The following is a 27,158-nucleotide window of genomic DNA, read 5'->3' as shown; positions in this document are numbered from 1 at the left end:
AGCAAGCATTCATACATAAGCACACACATCCCTCACTTATTTTAGCAAGCATTCATATATTAGCACTCATATCCCCTCTCATCTCTTAGCAAGCATTCATACATGAGGACACAGATCCCTCCCATCCTTTAGCACACATTCATACATGAGGACACAGATCCCTCCCATCCTTTAGCACACATTCATACATGAGGAAACAGATCCCTCCCATCCTTTAGCAAGCATTCATTTGTTAGCACACACATCCCGCCCATCTTTTAGTAAGCATTCATACATTACCACACATATCCCTGCCATCTTTTAGCAAGCAATCATACATTAGCACACACATCCCTCCACTCTTTTAGCAAGCATTCATACATAAGTACACACATCCCTCCCTTCTTTTAGCAAGCATTCATATATTAGCACTCATATCCCCTCTCATCTCTTAGCAAGCATTCATACATGAGGACACAGATCCCTCCTATCCTTAAGCAAGCATTCATTTGTTAGCACACACATCGATCCCATCCTTTAGCACACATTCATACATCAGCACCCACATCCCTCCCTTCTTTTAGCAAGCATTCATACATTAGTAAGCACATCCCTTCCATCCTTTAGTAAGCATGCATACATTAGCACACACATCCCTCCCTTCTTTTAGCAAGCATTCATACATTAGTAAGCACATCCCTTCCATCCTTTAGTAAGCATTCATACATCAGCACCCCCATCCCTCCCTTCTTTTAGCAAGCATTCATATATTAGCACTCATATCCCCTCTCATCTCTTAGCAAGCATTCATACATGAGGACACAGATCCCTCCCATCCTTAAGCAAGCATTCATTTGTTAGCACACACATCGATCCCATCCTTTAGCACACATTCATACATCAGCACCCACATCCCTCCCTTCTTTTAGCAAGCATTCATACATTAGTAAGCACATCCCTTCCATCCTTTAGTAAGCATGCATACATTAGCACACACATCCCTCCCTTCTTTTAGCAAGCATTCATACATTATGTCCCCAAAAGCCCAGTCATCCAGAACAAATTAACAACACCATTTAATTTGCAGGTTTATTCCGGACTCTTCAAATAAAGTCTTACACTATATCAGAGGTAGAAAATTCCCTTTTTTTAGATTTGCATGTCATTATCGCCTTACATGTGCTAGTTTATTAAAAAATGTAAGCTACTAACCTATCACAAAAAATGCGCAAACATCATTTTACAAAAAGGTACAATAATGCAAGTACAGCATACAATCATCGTGCTATATTTAAACAACAGCAATGCAATGTGACCCAGTGCCATGCCTTTTGTTTTCGCAGCTCTCATAAGAAGCATCATTTGGATGTGCAGTGACTGTCCATCTTTTCCCCACTAATCCCTCCCAAATGCAAAACGAATGTCTAATAGATTGACCGGGGTGAAAATGCGGATGTGCGGAACATTAACGTTAGTTTGTATGAACTGTTTTGGTTATGCTTCATTTTGTCATGTTTTTAAAAAAATCCTCTGTATTGATCATTGCTAATCGTTTATGATACAGGGGGCTTGAGGCACGCAGGCTTCTGCGTGCAATAATGTGCAAGAGACTGATGTGCACAGTTTCATGCAATGAAAAAAGAGGCATCATGTACCTCAGTACCCAGCCCTACGGGTGAGCACTGTTCCATACACAGTTACTCCCTAAAGACAGGCAAATACAGGCAACAAAACAGTAGGGAGTAAAAATACTCTGAGCCAAACTATGAACCCAAGGGCTTGAGGAGCCTGCTTCTCGAGTCCAGCCACACAGCTGCTTGGGTAGGTATGGCTCAGAGGTGCCAGCAGAGAAGTGCCACAGGAAGGCATCCAATACCACTGCCTGAACCGGAGGGGAACTTAAAGGTCAAAATGCATCTTTCAATTTGCATTAATTAGTAGATGCAAAAAAGTCTGGCTTACTGCATGCTATCTGTGGCCTATTAAGTGCGCAAGGCGTTTGAAGAGCATTCTGCCTTCTCTGCACCTGGCCTGCCCCAGTGGGGACGAGGCTCAAGGGCGTGCGACAGCCGCGGGGACTGCCGCACTCGTTAGCCCGACCCTTTCTGAAGCAGGGATACGCTTTCATTCACGGCCGCCACTAGCATGGGACGCTCTCTGGCCTTGGTCTGGAATGCCCTTTGCGCTGGCAAATTCAGTGTTGTGTTTTGTGCCATGGCCCACGTGTTCAAATGTAGGATACATTTCATGTAAAGTTAGAAAAATGCAACCATTACGTTCCGTCCTGGGAACCAGTGAGATGCTGTGTTGAAATGAGTGCAAAGGAGGGCCAGCCGTGCTGAACCTGGGGACATTACCATCTGATCAATATTCATGATCAGGTGGCCATCCAGCTCCTGCATATTCATATTATTGGCCTGGCAATTAATATGGAGGCGCCTGCGTGCAGCCAGCACCTGCATATTCATTGACAAATGCAGTGGTCTATAACAAGCAGATCTCCAGATCTTTTGGACCATGACTCCCATGATCCCTCACCATTGACCAGACTGGCACGGGCTGATAGATGCTGTAGTTCAAAACATTTGGCAAGTCAAAGGTTGCATTGCACACCCCCGGACTAACATCAAGTTATTGATCCTCAGGACAAAAGTTATTTCTTTCACAAGAATATGGTCTCGAACAGATGCCTGCAAACTTCCTCTGCCCAGATCTTCTGGACGATCACTTCTGTGATCCCTCACGATTGATTATGTTGACTAGTGCTGAGGGGAGATGTAGTCCAAAACCTCTGGAGGGCAAATGCTGCAGAACCCTGATCTAGAGGATAATCCCCCAGACTTTGGAAAATTATCAATATTTGACACGGCATTGGGCTATTCGGGCTTTAGGCTAAACATGCCATGATCCAAAATACATGCATATTGGACAGGGATTATTGTACTTCTCTGTATTTTTTTTGCATGTTACGTCTTCTTTAGAGGAAGAACCGGTAATACCGGGATATCGGGTGGCGGAAATGGTAAGCCGAGTTTCCAAGTAAGCCACCGGTACTACCGGAGGCTTACCAGCAAACTCGTAATGACCCTCATAGACTGCGGTTAAGTTAAAGTTGCTCTAGTTGGGAGGTAAGCGGAAGCCGGGGAGGAGTGAGACCCCAGATTTAGTTTTTTGGGAATTTGGAGTGCATTGCCAAGGGTAGCTGGTCTCATTACTAGCCAATAAGACTAGCCGCACGAAGGACAAAAAAGGAGTCTATAACTTACGGTCTCAAAATAATGGATAAAAAAACAAGAGCATTGGAAAAAAAAGCCTTTGAGGGGGGGAGAAATAGCGGACCTACGGCTATAGTAATTACTGATCCATCACCCAATTGCCAGAAGGGGAAAATTGCAATTTTATGGGGGGCTGAACAAAACCAGCAAATGGCTGAAAAAAAGGCGGGGGAAGTTGCTCAGTTGGATGCAAGTAACAGATCTCAATCCACTGTGATAGACAACCACTCACTCTTGGAATTATGTTATTCCTTAAAAAATGAGATAAACCGTCAACCGACTGGAGGGAGAGGGTCAGGTGGTGGGCCGGTGGAAGACGCACAATGTAATGTGCAGGAATCTTGCACCAGCGTCAAATCTATGATAAGTCTCAGGTTATCGGCGACTGCCGAGTTGTTTGCCGAAAGAAGTAGGGAGGACTCAGACACTGCTCGTGATGAGAGCACGTTAACTCAAAACTCTGCCATGTGCCCTGCAGTTTGCGATAAAAGTCGTGCTAAAGCTTTGCAATAGGATTTTTAAGAACACGCATACGCAGCGTGAAAAACCTTTAAGGATGGGGAGACTGATAAATACAAATAAAGATAGTCATGGGGGTCTTACAAATGGTCAGGATAAAGACAATGATGGCCTGTTGTGGAGGATGACGGCATATTGGCAATACGACCTTATAGTAAACCAGGGGATATGGTGGCTTTGGAACATTAGTCGGTGGCGCTGGAAAATCCTCATGACAGCTCACTGAGTATATGCCTGTCGCATGAGGAGAGACACCGCCTCAAAAGGGTAGCTACGTTAAGATCGAAAAAGAAAATTGAAAAGAGCCAACAAGAGAAATGGAGTTTTAATAAGTTGGTTGGTAAAAGCTACAGACAAAAATCCAACGGGAGAAAAACAGGAGCAAAAGGATGATAACAGCTGGATACAGGAAGGTGAGGAGACATTTGAAATGGAGGATGATAGTGACAGGCAAAGGATGATTTTGGCAAAGGGTGTGGAAAATCCTCATGTATATGAAGGCCCTACAAGTGGAGGATTAAGCAATGGTCAAGAGACGGGGGACAGTAAAAAGTTTATTATAAGCAATCTGTTCCCATCCAGAAATGACACATTGATAAACAAATCTTACAACTGTTTTACACTATTCCCCAGTTACTCAATGTTGAATATGTAGAGCTCATAGAGAAAGCCAAAGTCCCCACAGCCATGGTTCATCGCTCTACCTGTGAGACTGTAGAGCTGGCGAAAGCCCATCTGTCATGATTTCTAAAAATAGGATATGATATCGAAGTAGTGTACGGGGATTATGACAGATGGGAGGAAAACCAGAAAGGTAATACACAGAATGAGGAATCCCAAAGGATAAACCTGCTACAATTGGTACAGGGTCCTATATGGAAATCGTGTTTGTCACTATAAGGACTTGACATGGTTGAAGATCACAATGACAAACAAAGAAAGGACGGTGGTGGATGAGATGCCAGTGGACAATAGCGACCGATGCATAGAAGAATGGGACTGGCTAACTCGTTTTCTTCCAGGCAACCTGATGAAGAGGCGATGATTAATCAACATTCTTTCATGGAACACCTGTCGGCATAGTCACTACTTTGGTGAAAAAGGTCAACATAGGCTTTTGTGTGAAAATGAAATGTACCTATTACAAGAGTGTTGTTTGAGGTCCCCGTTTTATATGCATGGATATAACAGCTACCAGTCATTGGCTAGCAGGGGCAAAATGGGAGACCCATGCGGAGGCCTAATGATGGGGGTCTCCAACCAAGTAACCAGTATGTAGGTTGAGGCTCCTGCGTGTGGTACCAACATAATCGGAGTGGAAGCTAAACATAGTGATGGGACGAAAATGTTGATAATAAACTTGTATGATCCTCCTGGAAGTGTTTTGACTGGTAGTATACAGGATTCACTTGGAGAAATGATATCAGGTCGGCTCTCAAGAAACTGGGATAAAACAGCGGTGATCGTGTGGACTTTAATGCCCATTCCATAGACGACCAAGTAATCAGAGCTGCACTAGACATACCCAGACACAAACACATCTCATCAACACAAGGCAATATTCATTGGCTCCCAGTAAGAGACAGAATCAAATTCAATGTCCTCTCACTGACCCATAAAGACCTTTCGAGCAATGCCCCAGTCTATCTTTGCAATCAAATCGCAAAAACCCAATCCAGCAGACCTACCCGATCCTCCCACATCAGCTTAATCTCCGTGCCAAGATTCAGGAGACAGATAGCCGGCGGATCTAGTTTCTCGGTGGTTGCTGCCCAACTTTGGAACACTCTGCCCCCATCACTAAGAATGGACATGTCCTCATCATCCGTCAGAAAAAATCTTAAGACTATGATGTTCAAACAAGATGCCTGCCAAATCTTGCACAAATAGTACTACTGGTGCAATCTGTGTAAAAGATTTTCTTGTAAATAATGCAAACCATACATGTACTCTACCCTGTAACCTCTACATGTGCTTCTGTGATTAAGTTGAAATGTATGCCTTTAACCAATCTCGTAAATTGTAAGCACCTAGACACCTCTGGGTTTTGTGCGCTATATAAATGTTCAAATAAATAAAATAAAAGAATTGGTAATATAAAAGAAGCGTACACCATGAAAAAAGCCAGCCCCATCCCACAGGGTAGGTGTTGCGTGCACTTCATGATGGAATGAGGGTTTATAATGAACGGAAGAGTAATGGGGGATGTTTTAGGTGAACACACTAGGAGAATGAGAAGTAAAGTCGCAACGTTGGACTACTTTTGGATAAACAATGCAGATATAACAAGAATGGAGTGCCTAGACATAACTTTAATGAATTAAGTGATCACGCTACGTTGAAGTTACTGCTAAAATGGGACTGGAACTTCCCACAGAGACAATATGTCGGGATGTGGAAATTAGTGCAGGAAAAAAACGAATAAGATGGATGAGTAAACATCTAAGAACCATGAACTCAATGATTTTTAGATGGGCAGTAAATGAGATATCAAATTGGAATGAGTTACCAGTGCAAGAAATTGTGAGATGGTATACTAACTTCACTACAGAAAGAGCCTTATGGGGCGATAGATATGATAAGAAAGAGGGTTATTATGACCCAGAAATAAGAAAGGCTAAAACTAAACATAGGCGTGACCTTAGACTCATTAGAAACCAGAGATGTGAGGCAGGTGTGCCCGAACAGCAAATACTAAAAATGAAGAGTAAATATCATAATTGGATTAAAAGGAGGTGGAGATCTATTGACAATGCAAAATGGCAATCCATGTTTGCAATTATAAAAATGAATTGATGCTAAATGCATCTGGGGGCATTTAGAGAAACCAAAGGACCAAAGGCATAGATTATAACTAACCTGGTAGAGGAAAAGACCTGGTGTGATTATATTCTTAAAACGTTTAGTGGATGTGTAGATAATCAGGATGAGGAAGAGAATATGTTGGTGAGTCCCTTTCAGACTGACTTCGATAGGGAGGATATTGGGAGTTTTGCCAATATTGTATTATTGTGAAATCCTAAAGTATGGGGAGACATGAAGTTCATTTTACATAAGCAAGTCTGTGCGGAGGGGCTTTTATCTGACTCTTGTAGGTGAGCAATTCTAATCCCGATTTATAAAAAAACATGTGCGAATGGATCTGACAGATTACAAGCTTCTGTCATTATTAGACGTCCCTCGAAAGATTTTCGCTTCCCTTATTGTAAAAATGCTTAAATCCTGGGCCGATCAGGAAAAATTGCTTAACCCTTTTCTAACTGGTTTTAGAAAAGGATCCAACGCTGTCCATAACATCTTAATGCTCAATACATTAATCAGGGAGGTAAGAGATAGCAAAAATCCTCTGCTAAATATGCTATTCGTCGACTTCGAAACTGCATTCGATACTGTGGATCGACAATGGCTATGGAAAAAATTAGCTGGATGGGAAATTTCTATTTGTTTTTTCCGGATCTTGAAGCAATTTAATTTGGCCACTAGGGTCCAGGTCAAGTTGGACAGCCCATGCACTAAAGAGATAACCACTAAGATAGGTTTAAAACAAGAATGTGTGCTGGCCACCATGTTGTTCAACCTGTAACTGGCAGACCTACCTGGATGGTTGGAGGGGACCAGGAGATTCCCACTAAAGTTTGGTGTATATCATGTCCAATTGCTATCATATACCGGCGATGTGCTCCTAGATTACATGCAGGTTCGTCTGTCTAGGGCAGTTGTTTCCTTGAATGGGTATGTTAAAGAGGATGGATTAATAATTAATTATGAGATGACAAAGTGGAGGTGTATTGTAAAAGGGACAGCTACCAAAATCCCCCTTGTTGTAAAAGAAGCTAGGATTGAGCAAGTCCCTACATATAGGTATTTGGGCATATAATTATATAGGGATAATACCCTAACTGATATGGTGGATACCAAACTGTGTAGAGCGCTTACCCATGTCACATTAGTTAAGAAATGGGCAGAGAATATGGTAGTGTCAATTCATTACCCCCACAGTGTTATATGGCCTGGAAACTACGTAAAGCGGCAACATGGCTTGGTTAAAGATCTTGGAAGGTAACGGGAAAGGAGAGGAATATTATACATAAAGGCGGTTAAGGATCCAAAGTGCTCGCTGCTGGCTAAGATGGGGGAAGATATGAAAGCTGGAGGTGCCCCTTTCTTGAGTGCATTCATGAAAATGAATACGGAGCAGTTCGATAAAATTGGATGGGCTCCTTACTGGGACACTGTTTTTTGTCTGTCGAGAAAGGATTTTATTGCCAAGCTTGAAGTGTGGGATTGGAACCTTAATTATGAGCACTTCGGCAAGTTGAAGACTCCAAAAGAATACAGGGAATGCCAAACTTTGTTTCTACGCCCACCAAAATATTTGGAAATATCTCCTTCGCCTCATCGAAGGTTTGTATTATTGACGCGGCTTCACCAACTGCCCACTTTGGGGGGGTTCTATGCTCTTTCATCAACACTCATTTTTACGACTGCCTTTTTTACGAGTACACAATTACAAAAAAGGTCACCGAAATAATTTTTATTTTGGTGGGGGGGGGGTTTCATACCCTAAACCCCCGTCCACTCCCTTTTGTTTATTATTCCGACCCCCCCACCCCTTATCTGTCCTTTCCCAACCCCCCTAAATTTTGATGATCTTTTTTGTAATTCTGTACTCGTATAAAAGTCAGTCGTAAAAATGACTGTCGATGAAACATCGTTATACCTTTGGGGGTTATCAGACCTCGTAGGGGATTGTCTGAGAAAGAGAGAGAATGTAGACTGTGCAAGCCTATATATGACATACATCTTAGAGAAACAAACAGGCACATCATGACCTCATGTAAAATGCTTGGACATATACATGACTTATTTGGGGGATTTCTCATAGGCCCCTTATGGTATAAAATCCTATGATTTTTGATGAAAATGTGTAATGGCTACTGATGGCAGGTTGAATGTTGCTTTGTACAAGATGTTGGAAATGATTGTTGACAGGTTGGCCAGGATGGAATCAGGTACTGTATTATAGCCAAAGAAACAGGACATAAGGCGGATAAGTGCCAATTATAGAAAGGCTTAGAATTAAAAATAGCATGATTCCGGACTTGTATAATAGTGTAATGTAGAGAGTTTCTTTATGTATAGGTTACATTGTTTTATGCAAAATGAGTTTGTATTTATGTATTAATGAAAGGGTAATTGTGGAAGTGATCATTTTAGATTAGTATATGTATTTGGGAAATGCAATATGATTAAATATTTTTTTATTTATTTGTAGGAAATGGATGTGAAAAGTTAAAATCGAACTAAATAAAACACATTAATAAAAAAATAAAACAATCTTGCAGTAAATATGGTCCAGGAAGTGTCAGGGGACATTTATTGACAGCAACATCCATCTGACAAAGCTGTATGTGTTTGTATGTTCATAAGTGCAACACCGTCCCACACTTTCAATTCTCTGTTGCAATGGGGAGGAGCGCTGCTGTGGGTTCAGTAACACTTCCTCTATCGAAGAAAGTGAAAGCGTGTACTTTGTCTGAAAATTCAAGTGTTCTGCCTACGGCTTACTGTTGACACGCTGAAGTATCGACATTAAAAGTGAACTGCTTCTGGGTGTCTACTGGCGCGTGCATTGAATTCAAGCATTGATCTGCAACCTTTGGTTCTCCAGAAGTTATAAACTACAGCTTCCAACAGCCCTAGCCAGCCAAGTCTATGGTGGGCAGTGGTTGAAGTGGGCGGGAGCGTGCTCCTCTACTTCTTTTAATTACGTTTTACTGTTCCTATACTTTTATTTTAAAAAGAAACCGTTCAGGAATGGTTTTGTTTTAAAATAAAAGTGTAGGAAGAAGTTGAAACTTGCCCTTTCAGTGCACTACACTGGACGTTCCCTTAAACAGCAGGCACTTGTGTTTTGGGGTTTGTATTGTGCATGGGAGGGGGCCTGGCGATGGGGTTTGTGAGGAGCAGTGGAGACCAGTAGGGAAAATAGTTCCACTACTTCTTTTCGTACACGTCGACCACTGATGGTGGGGGTCATGGGAGTCGGAGTCCAAAACATCAGGAGAGCTCCAGGTTGCCCACTCCGCAGTAAAGTAAGTTGTGTACTGAAATCGCGTGAAAGCAAGGAATAACACTGCGGATCGGGAGCTTTTGATTCTAATGGTCGAAGGGATCGGGCCTGAGCTGTACCATTGTGCATTTCACTGAGACGTGTGTAAAAACGAAACAAGACTCTAAAAAGTGGACACGAAACATATCTGGGGCACTTCCATAACTATGACTTCCCCTTCGTTTTCTGTCTGTGCAGATCTTGGGGGGGGTTTCAATCCTTCCCAGATGGACCAAACTCAGAACTTTGAAAGTGATGGCTATTTGTGAGCTCTTGATATATGCTTTTTTATACTATAATTTCCAGCAGAGGTGGTTTCTTTTTTTTGCACGTAGGACTTTTGGTAAATAGTGAGCAACTAAAATGATACAAATTCAAATCAAATGATGCGAAACCAACATAGTTAAGTTGAAGAGGCAGAGGGAAGATAGCTTTTTTAATGAGGAAAAAAATAATGAAAGAGAAGCGAGGGCCTAATCGAGAGGGGTAGCAGTTTCCAATATTTAGAAGCTCAGAAAGTAAAGCAGCGAAAACATGCGCTTGGAGGACCATGGGCGAGTAGCACTATAGAAGAATTACAAATAAATAAGATGAAGCACAAAGATATGACAACAAAGAATGAGTGGAGCAAGGCCGTGAAGACGGTTAAAAACAATGCAGAGCAACTGATACAACAGGCAAGCTTCAAGACATGGCCAGAAAAGGCAGAAAAGAGCCGGGGACATGGAATCGAGAGGAGAAAAATGGCTGATCAGTCGAATAGAAGAATGATAAATAGGGCGAAGAGGAGAACGCTGGAAGGCTGGAACACCAAGAAGAAGGGCAGCCCAGTAGGGAGACAGGAAGCTTAACAACAGGAAAAGCAAAACGAGGACGAGCCCCACAGGCGTTATATCATTGAAAGCGGCAAGAACGGGCAATGTAGGTGATTTTGGATGCAATGAAAGAGAAGAGTCAAACATCACATCTAAGGTCCACGCCGAGTTAGAGAGAGGGAGCTGAGAAGGAGAAGAGGAAATGGAAGGAGGTGCTATATAAAAAAATCTGCGAGGATGGGAAGAAAAAAGCTTCAATCTTAGATGTATTTAAATGAAGGAGATTTGCAGACATCCAGCACTGCGCAAAACTCTTAGTCAAGCAGAGAGGGTGGCACGAAGAGAATCAGAAAAGAAGGGACGAGAGAAAAAGAGCTGCAAGTCATTGTCATAGAAACTATGGGAAAGATGGAAGGAAGAGGAAACAGTAGAGATGGGAATTCTATAAAATGAGAAAAGAGGTGACGAGAACAGATCCTTGGAGTACACCATATTGCAAATGCAATGCGGATAAAGATTGTGGTCAATCTGAAACTGAGTGAGAACCTTCAGAGAGGTAGGATAGAAACCACTTGTGAAAAGTACCAAATATTTCTAGAGAAGAAAGAGCATAGGATAAAATGGAATAGTCCACAGAGAGGTCCAGTAAGACAAGAAAAAAGGACTAATTAACATCACGAGCAGAAAGAAGAAAGTCAGAGACATGCCCTCATTACGAGGTTGGCGGTAACACGCCGGTGCACCGGCAGGTTGCCGGCAACACTGTATTACCATTAGCGCCACCTGACATCCCGATGCTACCGGGATATCACAAGCGGCCGTGGTACGGTAGGATTCCATGGGAATGGGGACAATGAAGCAACGGCACTGTTCTTAACAGTGCCGGTTCTTCAGTGAAAATCATGCAGGTAGGGGCCTGAACTCCCGGCAGGCCAGACCTGTACTTTGCCGGTCCAGAAAGGGTGCCGGTACATTGCTAGCGGCACCTTTATTTCCGGACCGCCAAACTCGTAATGATGCTCTATAGAGTAAAGCAGTCTCAGCAGAGTGAAAAGGGTGAACTTCGGATTGGTGCGGGGGAAGACTGTAGTGAGGATTCAGATCAGAAGAAACATAGGTGTAAACAGTGGAGATAAAAGGTGAAAGAGGATGATAGTGAGGCCGAAAAGAGCAATCCAGGAATGGTTGCATATCACCAAATGTGCCGACAAACACACATGTTACAACTGTTTATAGCTCTTTGAAGGTTTTAAAATGAATTTACTGTGCTATAAATTTCTTTTTAAAAACTGTAGTGCTTTTAACAAAAAAGGCCCCCGCTGGGATTCGAGCCCTAAACATTCATGTTAGAAGAATTGTGAGTAATTTGAGATTCAAAAGTGGAATTAGACCCATCGCAAGACACAAATGTCAAGGGGTTCCAAAGTGGCCGGTCTGCAAATGACCTTCTCTGATCATCATCATATGTACATTATCCTCATACCTAATAATTGGGGATAACCTGAAACCAATGGGCTTTACATTTGGGCAGATTGAGGAGCTCATATTTAATTTAACATAGAGAACCAGTATTAGGAATAAGACGGCTTATGACAGTGAGGTCAACCTATAGCTCTATCAACAGAAAGCATGAATATGTGTTGTGTACACTTGAGAAACTTGTCTGATGCCTTGAGATGTTTCTTTAGATGTAAGTCTGCTATTTATGCTCCAGTATCTGAATATTTTACACCTATTGCAGAGGTGTTCCTTTCCCCATGGACATGCCTGAGACAGCCATCAAGTCCTGTTTATTTTTACTTTTAGATTATAGGACTTGTAGTTTTTTGTTTACCATTTGAAAGATATGAAAACTACAAGCCCCAGAATTCCAAGCAAAAACAGGGCTGGGAGGCCTTCCCACACATGGGGCCAGGGAAACGTGAGAGCTTTATTGCAGTTTAGTTGCCTAAATTTCAAGACTGAAACCGGACAAAAATGGATTAACAAGCTATCAATTTGAATTTCATTGCACAAAATATGTTAATTGAAGCATGCTTGAAAGGTTATGCATAATATTGAAAAGTAATTTAACTGCCAGGCTGTTATGCAAATCTATGCAAAAAGGACAAGCATACTCGTCCTAGGCACTTAAGGGGTGTTGTGACAGCGGCCAGTCAACTGATGTTCAAAAAAATGTGCGCAGTTCTCATTTTCTGTCCTTCCTCAGGGCGTTAGGTAAAACTACCTGTTGGGAATAGGCAGGTCTAGTTGAGAGGCTCACTGATTGGCCAATGACCTGGTCCTAAAAGGGTGATGTCACAGTGACTCCACAGAAGGTCATGATGTAACAAGTGTATTTGTTAAAGTGCGCATTTGCTGGAAGTCTCTCGTTGCTGAACACGGATGTTTGTTGTTACCCAACTCAACGGTATTCATTTTATTGTCCCCTAAGGAATAAAAGGCTGAGCGCACCTGCTGGGTCAAACCTGTGATCATGTGGTCAAACGCAGATCACAGGTTGCGTTAGTCCACTAATCCACATACCTTTCACTGTCTCTCCAAAGATATAATCATCTCTCCTTTATTTTGCAGTGGTCTGAAACCTTTGGCCCGCCCAATGTTTTGGACTACAACTCCCATCAGCCCTAGCCAGTATAGTCAATAGTGAGGGATTGCATAAATCATTGTCCAAAATATCTGGAGAGCCTGAGGTCAGAGAACCCTGGTTTTAAAGCATTCATAATTTTAAAGGTGGGTGCCCCCATCATATACTACTATAAGGTGCTTGCTTACAATAATAGTGTCTGAACTACGCTGCAAACATGTCAACCTCATACTTGTGCATGGTGTTCATGTACTGTATAAGAAGAAGTGGTCACTAAATGTGGTAGAAGATTGTAGACAGGCGCCTGCAACCTGTGGATGTCCAGATGCTTTGGACCATACTCCCCTAATTCCTCATCATTGACTATGTTGGGTAGAGCTGATGGGAGTTGTAGTCCAACATATCTAGTGACCCAAAGATTGCAAACTTTTCATTAGTGGCTCCTATCATCTTGAAAGCCTTACACTGCCTGGACGCACTAGTAGGTAGATATATGTGCGTTTACATACAAAAGATGTAAAAAAAAATAGGTTTTGCTTTGTATTTTGCACTTTAAAAAAATCAATAAACATCAGGAATGTTCACAACATAGCTAGCTAATTTTGATCATTCAGCGCGTAAACCCTGTAGAAGTATAGAAAGTGTATTTTTTTATATAAAAAAGCATACAATTTGCAAAGTCCATGGGCTTGTGGCAGCATTCTGTTTTTAGGCGCTATAGAGTTGTGTGTTCCTCAGCAGACATTCTAGCACTCCGTTTCTGTGGAGGACTTTTCTTTCTTCTGCTCATTCATGGCACTGCCACATGCCACCACTATGTTCATTACACTGCTGGCATGTCCAGGTCGGTCTAACCTATCCATAAGGGACTTAGCTTTCCGTGAATGGGTGTGCAAACTCTTGGACCTCACCGATGGGAACACACAAGTCCTGTCTGATTGCACTGACAGTGCATTGTCTGCCTGGACTCTGTCCGAGAAAGGTGTGCATGGATAAGAGGCACTGATACCTACATCGCCGACATCACTGTCGTCTTCCGTGTCTGTTAGCAATGGCTTTTCCTCTGCTTGTATTTCCGCATCTGAGGAAACGTTTGGGAATTCTGGGTACTGCTCATGAACAATTGTCTCCTGGGTGCTGTATTTCCACTGTCTTGTCAATTCCTCAATCGCCGATGGACACACCGTGTCCACGATGGCGTTATAGTCTGTTGTCCAGTTGTCCACGCCACCAACCAATTTCCCCCCTTTGGCAAATATAAAGCTTCTAGATTTAGTCATGGTTGCTTGACAAGTATTGAAGGCCTGAGAAGGGTAATAACGCATTGCTGTAGACTTTTCCAACGGATAGGAGATAGTAGCTTCTAACTTTGTTCGTTCCACCGTCAACTGAGGATTTAGACAGTCTGATTCGGCAGCTCTAATTACAGACTGACCATTCATGATGATATCTGATTGCTTTAAACTTTTGGCTCTTGTTTCTTCATCCGTTGGATTGCATGATCTGGAAGTAGCAATTTCCAAGCGGGAACTAGGCTGTAAAATGTGCGGTGAAATTCCTAATGTAGCCATACTGTAATCCGTGGCAGCTACCGCACTCGTACTGGAGGCGTACCGAAGGCTACTCTGACGTTGCGGGACCAACTGGTTCATTGGCTCAGCTCCATCCTTCTCTCCTTTCATACCAAATGAATAGGCTTTTCGGCGTAGTCCTAAGGCTGGAGAGGTGGATCCTGTGCTCTCATCACACGTCACCTCGTCTCCCTCTACGTGGTACTTGTATATGCTATAGCCATCAGAACTATTAACGCTGCTTTGTCGTAGAAGGTAAGCCGTATCACAGTCTGACAAAGCCCGGGCCCTTGCATGCAAAAGTTCTGATTTGTCGATACCCACAAGCTTCTCAAGAGCATTCACCATGCGACCAGATAGCTCCTCCAGCTGCAAGAGTCTCAAATCCACCGTTTGGAGAGACGCTTTCATGAAATGCTCCCTCTCGTTGACTTCTTCCAGCCTCATTGACATGTTTTCAACTCTGCAAGACACAATTAAGAAGTTTATTGGAGAAGTGTTCAGAGCAGTTTGACAGTTCAGACATGGGATCATGATAATAAACGTGATGCGATGTGCATGTCTCAAGAGTAAAGGCTTGAACATCAAGCATGTTGCCTGCATTAAAATGATCCACGCTGAATACAAGTTCAATTTCGGTTAGAAACCTTATCTATCTACTTTTCTTTTGAGCATGTTATATTGTCTCAATTATTCCCATACTGTACATTATTAATGATTTTAGTCAAAGTGGTTCTGATTTTGCCAAATATGACTCCATTAACCAAGGCAATGTATTTGTGCACTGCCTGTTTCTATGGAAGAATTGATCTTGTGCAAGGATCTAAGAAGACAGACAATTGAGTACATAAACAATGTAAACTAAACGTTACAAATAGTGTGTCATGTGCATTGTTGTCAGACAAACAACATGATCAGATTATGGTTAGATATGAGGGGTAGTCCCCTAAATGGGGCATCCGTATGAGTTGCCCTGTTGAGTTAATGGCAGCCTGAGCTTTGCGATTTGAGCTTTTAAGATTGATGGAACTAAATCCCATTGAAACTCAAAATACAAAGGTACTGAAGATGCAGGACTCATGCATTCACCATTGAACTACCTTACAACTGACATCGTCCTCCACTGACCTTGAACATGTCTCAGATTGGGAGAAGAACATACATGTTTGGGACGTACAGCTTATCAATGTGGGGCACTTCGCACCGCATGGAAAAACAGATAATTCAATGCTTCCCGTGGTCCCCACCGGTCTATGTACAGCACTGGCCCATCTAAATATGCTGCTTTGAAAAGTTTCAAGATGAGAGTTTGGAGGATTGGTATGGGGGGGAAAACCATTCCAAGAGGTTCTCCAACTCCATTCCTGGAATAGTTCACAAGGGATATACTGTAGATCAAAGGTCATCTTATTAGGTGTATCTCCCTCACACCAAGAGACAACAGTGATGGCGACCAAATGCTTTATAACTGCTGTCACATAACAACAACATTATGAGTTGGGAGCACTAGAAAGTTGGAACGACTGGGCCTTATTAGTATTCTTGAGTGTGCCCTGCGGAGTGTGCTGGTGCCTCTTAAGACAGTGCCTCACTGTCCAGAACTGGGAAGGCAGAAGGTAGGTAGGGGACCCTGTCCAACCACACTGGACTCTTTAGAGTAGAAAGAGTAGAATCTCTCCATTAATGAATCAGTTCGTGAAGCAGTGTAGCCACCAGGTCTTTTGACCCACGGGGGTCCTTTCCAAGGCAATAAGGGATTGAGGGGTCTGACTGTCTCCTGGTGTATGTTCAAGGGAGGAGTCATGTGTACTGGATCAGTAGGTATCCACAAGGTTAAAGATAATGAGGCCTGTAGGGCTCTAATCGGATTCTCCTGACGGCTGCACTATGTTCAGTGCAATCCGTCCCCTCAATCCCTTTTTGTCTTGAAAATGTCCCCTGTGGGTCGAAACACATGTCCACTACATGAATAAAAACACTTATTCCACTGCTGCAAGAACCACGTTTTCGATTCATTAATAGATGGATTATACTCTCGCTAATCTAAAGTGTCGAGTGCGGTTGTGCAAGGTCCCCTACCTACTTTCTACATAACAACAACATGCTGTGCCTTAAATTGGTAACATTTTGGACACGGGTATTGGGAAACCTAGTTTAATAGTGGAGGAAAAATCCGAAGAACTTGTTGTGTGTTTGTTGCAATACACCAGGGTGCATAGCATGGTGTGGTGTGACGCAGCACGCGCTTGCTAGTAGGGAAGCACCAGGGTAGAACGAGATGGAGGAGACAGAGGCGTGGAGAAATTCAGGCGACATGGCAAAGGTGTGGGCATCGGTGAAAAGAGGGTGTGGCTGCGGAATGTGGGAAACTAGCCGGTTATACCTGTGTTCCCAGCATCTTGATTGGTGGCCAGTTGAAAGCTCAAATCAATAGGATGCTAAGGAAGTTAATTAGAGAAATGCAAATTAGACCCAACGGTCAAGTTCGCTTCAAGGAACTGAGAAAGGCATCTTCAAATGAGAGGATATATTCCATGCTACGCGAGCCAATATTCACTGGAGCATGGGGAAGATCCTTCAATTGCTTCGATGAAGAACCGGAAGTAGGTGACACAGAAGTAGGGGGTATGACTAGAAAAACTACCCACAACCATTTAGGCTCTTGGTCCACAATGAACACGTTGGGCTTTATTAAGAGTATGACGGTAAACGTAAAACCTGTGGCATATTAAATGTTTCCTGTTTCTAAAAACTCACCAAATTATTGGGGTTGCATAGGATATGTTCAATATGGGGTAACTATCAGATACTGCATTATGTAAATAACTCATATTTACCCCATTAAAGACAAATATTCCAGGCATTCGTGACTCATAATTGGGTGGTATTTTAAGAGCAAGATATTTTTAAACGACCACACGTTTGTACTGCTAACAACATACATTATTTGAGCACCTCCTGCTTTTGTAAATGGATATCTGGATGTTGTTTTTTCCTCCCTGGCTCCTGTGCTGTGGTAACCTCTCCTCCCCTGTAGGAGGTGCTATTCCCCACAGTCAACATCAAGGAAGGACCATTGGCAATAGTAGCCATAAAAGAAATAGGACTTCAGCACATTAAAGGTCATCAAAAAATGACTCTACTGTTAGTAAATATGGGAGGGAGAAGCCAGTGCTTCCAATTCATTTTCGGTGACACTTTTTTATAAGCCTTTTCTTGTTGCTTTCATTTCTTTCACTCCCAGCATTTCACCAACTGAGACTCAGAAGGCCAATTCCCTCACCATCAGTTCAGCTTGCAACTTTGCCATCAGCTCCTGCTTGCCCGATCCCTTATCGGCTGCATTATCCCGCTTGTCACGACCCCTCCCAAACTGATGGTCAATGCTGCGCTTTCTCCTGCACCCGGGAGTTAAACTGCTCTAGAGACTCCCTCCTCAAGCTGTGGTAAGGCCCCCTACCCCGTTTACAGATATTCTCGCATCCTCCAATCTTCTTGATCCAGTGACTCGTCCTCAATGAAATGCGGCATTATAAACACCACGCCTGCCACTCACCATGCTAACAAAAGGTGTCAGGTATTTCCATCGAATCAATTACCATTGAATTACTATCCATCGAAATGTATCTATCGAAATGCTTTTCCATCGAAAAGCATATTCATTGAATACATTTCGATGGATTTTAGGGTTAGGGTTAGAGTTAGGGTTCCATCAAACCTCTCCATATTTTCAATGGAAAGGTTTCGACGGATATGCACTTTTAATTGAAAAAATTTAATTTCGATGAATCTTTTTTCGTTGGTTTTATTTCGATGGTTAATTTTCGATAGAAAGCCCATAAACCTAACAAAATTCATGACCTATGTAGTGCACATATTTGTGCTCTTTGAAATCTGGTTCTCAGATTGTTCGCTTATCTGTTTTCCTCATCTCATGAAATCAGGATGTTCCCTTTTCTGCTGGAACAGAATTGAAGGCAGAGGCAGCAGTGTAGCAATTATGTACAATTCCAACTTTCACATTGCTGTCCTGATTTTCCTATGTTGATGCCATGCGATGCTGGCCATTCAACTAAACATAAATCCCTCAGTCAAGCACAGATCCTCGTCCTCTACTGCCCTACTGGTCCTCATAAGATTTCATGGAAACCTGATCCTGAGGGAGTTGGGGTTTGTTGAGGGCTGAGAGAGCATTCAATTCTAAAGACAAACACTACTGGGTTACTTCAGCAGTGATTCAACTGTAACATGCTTTCTTTAATTTGTGACAGGGTGCAGGCACTGGTTGAAGATACATTATGTATCTTTTAACAGTGCCTGCACCCTGAAGGATTGAGGGGACTGATTGCGTCTTGGGGTATGTTCAATGAAGGGGCCCTGTATACTGGATCAGTGAGTATCCACAAGTTTAGAGATAACGAGGCCTGTAGGGCTCTAATCGGAGTCTCCTGTCGGCTGCACTGCATTCAGTGCAATCAGTCCCCTCAATCGCGTATTGCCTTAAAAATGACCCCTGTGGGTCGAAACACGTGTCGACTACATGCAGTACAGGCACTGTTTAAAGGTCCATTATGTGTCTTTAACCGGTGCCTGCACCCTGAAGGATTGAGGGGACTGATTGCATCTTGGTGTATGTTCAATGGAGGGGCCCTGTATACTGGATCAGTGGGTATCCACAAGTTTAGAGATAACGAGGCCTGTAGGGCTCTAATCGGAGTCTCCTGCCGGCTGCACTGCATTCAGTGCAATCAGTCCCCTCAATCGCGTATTGCCTTAAAAATGACCCCTGTGGGTCGAAACACGTGTCGACTACATGCAGTACAGGCACTGTTTAAAGGTCCATTATGTGTCTTTAACCGGTGCCTGCACCCTGAAGGATTGAGGGGACTGATTGCATCTTGGTGTATGTTCAATGGAGGGGCCCTGTATACTGGATCAGTGGGTATCCACAAGTTTAGAGATAACGAGGCCTGTAGGGCTCTAATCGGAGTCTCCTGTCGGCTGCACTGCGTTCAGTGCAATCATTCCCCTCAATCGCTTATTGCCTTGAAAATGACCCCTGTGGGTTGAAACACGTGTCGGCTACATGCAGTACAGGCACTGTTTAAAGGTCCATTATGTCTTTAAACAGTGCCTGCACCCTGCCACAAATGAAAGAAAACATGTTACAATTGATTATTGCCAGCAGGGCAGTGAAGCTTTCAGACACACAGCAGTGTCATAAAATGGAAACCTTCACATTGGCGGTTCGGAGTATAGAAAGATGGCGATGCGTCACAGGAACAATTATTGTAACAGATTTTCTGTAATTTGTGTCAGGGTGCAGGCACCTACTCCACAAAGAAGAACAGACAGCCTGGAGCTAACAACTATTGCAGACCAATGGTTTAAGGCAGGAGTGCCTCAGTTATACAAAAAATCCCTACATCTGTGCAGCTACAGAATGTCAGCGGCATCATGTAGTGAAAGCTAAGGGGTGCGATAGTTGTGCACTGTTCACAACTTGCTTCCGATATACTATAAATATTGACTGGAAACATCTGTGGTTTTATTAAGCTCGCGGCTGAGCTTTGAAAAGATAAGTATGCCTTTAGGTGTGACTATTGTAGACAGTGTTGGCTGTGTGGAACCAAAACGGTACGACGTAATTTCATCGCTGGATGTTTTTTCGCTGGGTTTTTTGCTGCAGATTTTTTTCGAAAAAAAATCATCACATTTTTTGGGGGGGGGGTGGGGGTTAAAAAATTATATAAATTGGGTGTGGGTATACGGGGATATAAAAATAATTAAAGGGGATGGGGGGGTTTTCCAAAAAAAATCTGCCATGAAACAGCAGGCGATGAAATCACATGGAACCGTGGAAAACACAGGGAGCTGATTGGCAGAAATAGGTGTTTTTCAGGGTATCAGAGAATAATGCCATTGGCGACATTATATATGGTAATATTATGTATGGGGACGGGTTGCGGAGAGGTCCCCTGCTCCCCGTGATATAAAAAAAAAACAGGTGTTGCGGGGGTGTCCCCGCATGTTCAATGTAATAATGTCTGCGCAAGAAACTGCAACTGTTTTGTCAGGAGACATTTTTGCAGGGGCATTATTGCATGGAACTGTTTCTGCGGGGGCATGGAAGGAGACACTGGAAGAGACATGGGGCTTTGGGGGGGCAGATGGAACGAGTGACTCGAGTATACGGGGACACACAGTGTGACCATCTGAAGCTGTGGCTCGACATGGGAGGCTGATGGGAAGCCACGAGGGAGATCTGGGAATGCTAATGGGGAGATGAGGTGGCACCATGAGGGCTTCATGGAGTCATGTGTAACCCGGGGGGGGGGGAGGGGAGATGGAGAAGTCATTTTGGAGACATTGGCGCTGATGAAGAGACACAGGGGCCTTGTACTACATATGACGAGGCAGAGGGGAGATGTAGGGGGACTGGGCTTAGGGTCGTTTTGCTGGAAGGCAGGAGAACCACCTTTATGACAGCACCTAGCATCAGGGGGATTGCAGAATGATGATCCGTGTACATTCCTGGTGTGATTATTATCATTGGAGGGTGAAACTAGAGGCTCTAATGGGGAGACATGGGAAAGTAGAGGTTATAGCAGGGATCGCTGATGGAGAGGCATGGGCCAAGGAGGAACATGGAGGCTCTGGTAGGGGGACATGGAAAGGCAGAGTGGTAGCGAGAAGCTCTAATAGGGAGTCATGGGGAAACATGGAACAGGGGAAACATGGATGGGGAGACAAGGGGATGGGGAGGCCATATTGAAACACTGAGTTCTCATGGGCGGGTGGGGGCGGCATGGAGATATGAGGAAACATGGAGCCTCTGGTGGGGGGACATGGGAGCATGCAGAAACATGGAGGCTCTTATGGAGAGGGATGGGGGTACAGGAAGCATGGAGTGATGATGGGGCGGGCTGGGGGTATGCGAAGGTGGAAGCGGTAACATGTAAGTCTTCTGGGGAGACATGAGGGCCTGATGAAACATGGAGGCTCTGACAGAGGATATGGGATGGAAGAGGAGGTAACATGCAGCTCTGAAGGGGAGGCACAGGGGCTTGGAGAAACATGGAGCACTGATGGGCGTTCGGGTAAACATGGGGGGCCTGATGGGGAGGAATGGGGGCTTGAAGAAACATGGATCACTGATGGGGGGCATGGGGAAACAAGGAGGCTCTTATGGGGAGGATTGGGGACATGGGGAAACATGCAGGCTCTTATGGGGATGATTGGGCATGGGGAAACCTGCAGGCTCTTATGGGGAGGATTGGGGGCATGGGGAAACCTGCAGTTCTGATGGGGAGGATTGGGGCAATGGGGAACCATGCAACTCTGATGGGGAGGACTGGAGGCATGGGGAAACCCGCAGGCTCTTATGGGGAGGATTGGGTACATGGGGAAACATGGAGGCTCTTATGGGGAGGATTGGGGGTATGGGGAAACATGCAGCTCTGATGGGGAGGATTGGGGGTATGGGGAAACATGCAGCTCTGATGGGGAGGATTGGGGGTATGGGGAAACATGCAGCTCTGATGGGGAGGATTGGGGACATGGGGAAACATGCAACTCTGATGGGGAGGATTGGAGGCATGGGGAAACATGCAGGCTCTTGTGGGGAGGATTGGGGGCATGGGGAAACCTGCAGGCTCTTATGGGGAGGATTGGGGCCATGGGGAAACATACAATTCCGATGGGGAGGATTGGGGGCATGGGGAAACATGCAGGCTCGTATGGGGAGGATTGGAGGTATGGGAAAACCTGCAGGCTCTTGTGGGGAGGATTGGGGGCATAGGGAAACATGCAGGCTCTTATGGGGAGGATTGGGGCATAGGGAAACATGCAGGCTCTTATAGGGAGGATTGGGGGCATGGGGAAACATGCAGGCTCTTATGTGGTGATGGGGGCATAGGGAAACATGGTGGTTCTTATGGGGAGCAATGGGGCCATGGGGAAACATGCAGGCTCTGATGGGGGATATGGGAAGGCAGAGTTGGTAACGTAGCTCTGATGGGGAGGCATAGGGGTGTGGGGAAACAATGGTCTGACGGGGAGACACTGGTCTGATGGGGATTAATATCTGGCCAACCCGGAAGCATGTAGGAAGAGGAGGGACCCTGTCAATCAGATGGGAATACAGTGTATGAAACCAGATGCCATGTGCTTGTCAATCGTCTCTTTGATTAGATCAATTAAGCAGTCTTTTAGCAGCTCTGTGAATAAAATAGCATCAGGACCAATAGCACATTAACATTGGTGGGAGGTAATGACGGTCTTGAGGGTCTAGTGTCTGCCAAGGGGGCTGCAGGAATGCGAGGGTCCCCTGCATTGAATGATACTGCGACCTACAGTGTATGAGCTGACCATCTATGGGACTGTGGGCTTCTGCATCACATGGCATATGCGCCTCGCGCATTGAATGCCCATTATATGGCCTCCGGTGGCACTGGTAACCTGGCCGGCACATTTACTGCGCTAGAGCACTGTTTGCCAGCTTCTTTACCGCGTTCATCATGGGGTTTATTTTGAGGATGTATCTTGGGACAATCCCACTGGCATCCCAGTTGTAGTGGGATTCTGGGTAATTATATTCATTGGCAGCCATCATTTTTTGGTTTGCTCAAGTAGTCTAACCCAGCTGTGCCTTATTCATGTTACGGCTGGACCTAATGACCACTGCTACTATTTTTAGTTGTGGCTTTTAATGGCTGCTAATCTAACACTGTTGCATACGAGTATGGATAAGAGGGAGCTAGGATGTGAGAAGGGACGCACCACTTGTGGCGGTTGTTTTGCCTTTTACCGACCCACAGACCACCCACGGCCATGCTAATTACTGTGCCCATTCTCACCCACTACCTGCCCGTCTCTGCCCAAAACACACACCCTGGGGTCTCATTCAGCTAGCTCTGTGCTTTCGAGCAGATGGCAATATTATTTCGAGGTAGTCTTAGGAGAGTTAATTACAGCTGTAAAGCAGCACCTGACATAATACGAATATCTTTAAAAAGTATGCCTTCAAATACTTAATTTTTTTGCAATGTATATATTCTCACAACAGTTCCTTGCGCTCACTGGTGGTTAAAAGTCAGCATTGGCAAAGTCAACAGTTTTGGCTTCTGGCTGGGTATTGGGCATTTGCATGACACTGCCACCATATGCCCAGGCATTCACCCCATTTGCCAGCTGTTGCCATCTCATGGCCAGGTGGTAGAGTTATGGTAGTGCTGCACAAATGCCCATCCCAGGCCTCCACAAAAGTCAAAACTTTTGTCTCTGCCAATGCTTGTTGACAAAATGTAAAACAAAACACCTGGGTGCTGTACCATATTCTACAGTGATTCCTTCATCATCTGGATAAAGAAGACTTGTGGCACTGATGAAAAATCTGATGCCAAGTGAGGGTACTGTGTACATTTTGAGTTTGCAGTCCTCCAATTGGTTTCACACTTGGAGTTGTATGGCAACTGGTTATTGCTGAACTCTGCAAACTTCTGGGCCTTTCAAACATTACTCTTTTTAGTATCTTCTAAACGTACATTTCATGGCCTTTTCATGTCCACTGATCAATGGCAGCTTGCCTCATGTCATCTTAGATCTTTATCCAGTCCTGACACCTTAGCTGGCAACACCTTGCATGCTGGGACATGTAGGATCCTGTTTACAATGGAAAATGCTAAAGTGGTGTTTCTTGAAAAGCCAGTACTAAGTAAAGGTGATTCTTATGAGATGGTGCCAGTCCACCAAAACGTTAATACTGAGAAAGGGAGGAACTTTGTATACTTCAAATAAGTGCCAAGCTGGCAGGATAGCTCAGTGGGTTATATGCTTGCTTCAAAGATCTGACCTTGTGGGTTGGACTTCCGGGAGGAGGTCGTGGGGTTGGGGGGAGGTCAGCTCAGCCTTTCATCGTTGTGTGGCTGATAAATTGTGTACAACTAAGGTGCTTAAAAGTACCATCTATTATTAAGTTGCTTAGAAATGGGAAGAATCATATTCATATTTTACAGCAGTCTGTTTAAAAAAAAAACCTTTCTTAAATACCTTTCGGATGTGACGCGGATCCGCTCGTCGTTCGACGACTGTTGCTCGTCTTCCTTTTCCTGAAAGTACTCCTCCACACACTGCTCCTCAAACTCATAGAGTTTCTTCAGCTCCTCATCGTTCAGGAATAACTCTGTTCAGAAAAATAATAAATCCATGAGACTGGCGCAGAGCTTGGCAGAGAAGACTGAAAATAGACCTTCAAATGAGAGTGGAGAGGTCTGCACAGGGAGTAGGATTGGGGGCGTGAGGCTGTAGATTGCCTCAGTGGTTCCAGAGAAAAGGAAGGGGACTCCGATTCTGTGTGTGACTGTTATCAAAGTGAAGCAGCACATTTCACTCTGCAGTTACGTAGCTCATGAGGTGAATGCACCAGCTACAGAGGGATATTAAAGCACAGATCATGTACATCAGAATCTGAGCAAGCAAGACACTGCTATTCTTCTTTCTAAAGTAAAAAACTTGGATTTCATTGCGGTTCATAGGAATGTCACCTCCTAAAAGTGCAGAGAGGTCCTTTGGTTTGGGGTTTCACGTGAATGGCCAATAAAAGTAAGTGAACACTACATATGTGGTGCAATGGTGCAATGTGGTTGGTTGCGTCAGATCCTGGTGTGACATTTCTTAACGTGTGGCAGAATGTGATGGTGAGTGGTGTAGAGGAGTATGGTGGGTAGTGGCAAGGACACATTACAGTGTGATGTAGAGGAGGTATTACCCAAATTGACCTTTTACAATTGACCTTTTGCACAATTGACCTAATTAAAGTGGTCCTAATTGACCTTCTGCACAATTGACCTTTATATTATTTTAGTTATTTTATATATGTATTGGGTTGGTTTTGGATTATAAATAATATAAGGGGATTGGGTGGGGGGTTACAGGGCATTTTGGATTGGGTGGGGGGTTTGCGGGGGGTTTCCCCCCGCATGTATGTCCTAATTGACCTTCTAAATTAGATCAATTCTCCCGAGGTCAATTGTGAAAAGGTCAATTAGTACACAACCGTAGAGGAGGGTGCTTGGTTGTGTCTAGGAGTGGCCGAGTGGAATTTGATTTGGTGGCATGTGCTTGCATGTGATCGCGAGTAGTGAAGTTTAATGAGGAGGAGCGGGGAGTGTGGTAATAATAATAGTAATCGTTTACATTTATATAGCGCTACGAACCCTCAATCATCTGAGTGCTGCTCATTATTTCCCACGTTGTGTGGTGCTCCTTTATCAACCTCAGAAGGATGAAAGGCAGAGTTTGGCCATGCCGGTATTTGAACCTGCGGATGTCAAAGCAAGCGCTCTACTCGCTGTGCTATCTAACCCGCTTTACTGGTGCAGTAAAGTATAGTGGTGCAGGATTGATGAGCATGGTGGGGAATTCAGTGTGATACAATGTGGTAGGGAAGTGAGGGATTTGGTGGAAAGTTACGGGGTGTAATTTTATGGAGCATATTTGTATGTGGTGGCAAGACGTAGGATGCAGGATGCGTAGAATTGTGGTGCAGGGGCTGTGGCAGAACGTGCGAATGATGGAGCTTAGTGTGAAGTGATGTAGATTTGCTGGCTGTTGTGCACTGTTTTGGGTGTGATCGAGTGCGGTGGAGCTTTGTGTGATGTTTTAGAGTCTAGCAGGTTTAAGTGAAGTGGGGACTAATGGGGAATGGTGGAGTGCGTGCAAGGTTGGTGTGCAGCAGTGCAGTGTGGTGGGAAATATGTGGAGAGTGAAGTCTAGGGTCAGAAAACTGCAATAGAACCTAAAAATGAGGTTTATGGCACTACCACAGATGCTTTTGTCTGGAGAGGTGTGATTGATGCATATAAAATCAACACAAAGTTTGGTCCCGCTCCCAGATATTCACAGAGGTGAACCAAGGTACAAGCTGAAAAGTGAAGTGACCTGTAAACAGCCAGTTTAAACATTAGTGATAATGCAATCACCATAAAGAGTAGAATAGATTGTGTTACACACGTAGGGGGAGAAGTAGTGTGCACTGACACTTACAGAGAAATGTTGCAAAATACCCAGGTAGGGTCAAACAAGTAGCATAGAGATGGGCATAGGTAGGGGTATGGTTGCAGAATACATGGGCAGGGAATAATGCATGGCAGTATGCACGCGCAAGACACCAAAAACATTTTTAAATAGAACTGTGATAGGACTTTATTCTGAAATACTGAATCCTGACATCAAAACTGCTTTGCACGCAATCCCAAGCCTCACGATGTTCAGACAGATGCTCAGGCATCAAGGTCAGCA

At 44.1% G+C, this 27,158-nt stretch overlaps 1 protein-coding gene across 1 annotated transcript in view; it reads right to left on the bottom strand.

The window, feature by feature from the left end:
* Positions 1-769: 769 nt before the first annotated feature.
* Positions 770-27,158, bottom strand: part of TRPM1 (transient receptor potential cation channel subfamily M member 1) — a 594,536-nt gene continuing 568,147 nt past the window's right edge. The window contains exons 26-27 of the mRNA XM_069624914.1: positions 24,909-25,041; positions 770-15,321 (exon numbers count right to left, since the gene is read on the bottom strand). Coding sequence (XP_069481015.1) covers positions 14,034-15,321; positions 24,909-25,041 — 1,421 coding nt within the window. The 3' untranslated portion in view covers positions 770-14,033. The remainder of the gene's footprint in view (positions 15,322-24,908; positions 25,042-27,158) is intronic.

The sequence above is a fragment of the Ambystoma mexicanum genome, chromosome 11 (genome assembly GCF_040938575.1).
Source record: "Ambystoma mexicanum isolate Mex_15411 chromosome 11, UKY_AmexF1_1, whole genome shotgun sequence".
NCBI lineage: Eukaryota > Metazoa > Chordata > Amphibia > Caudata > Ambystomatidae > Ambystoma > Ambystoma mexicanum.
This window is presented reverse-complemented; position numbering and strand designations above follow the sequence as displayed.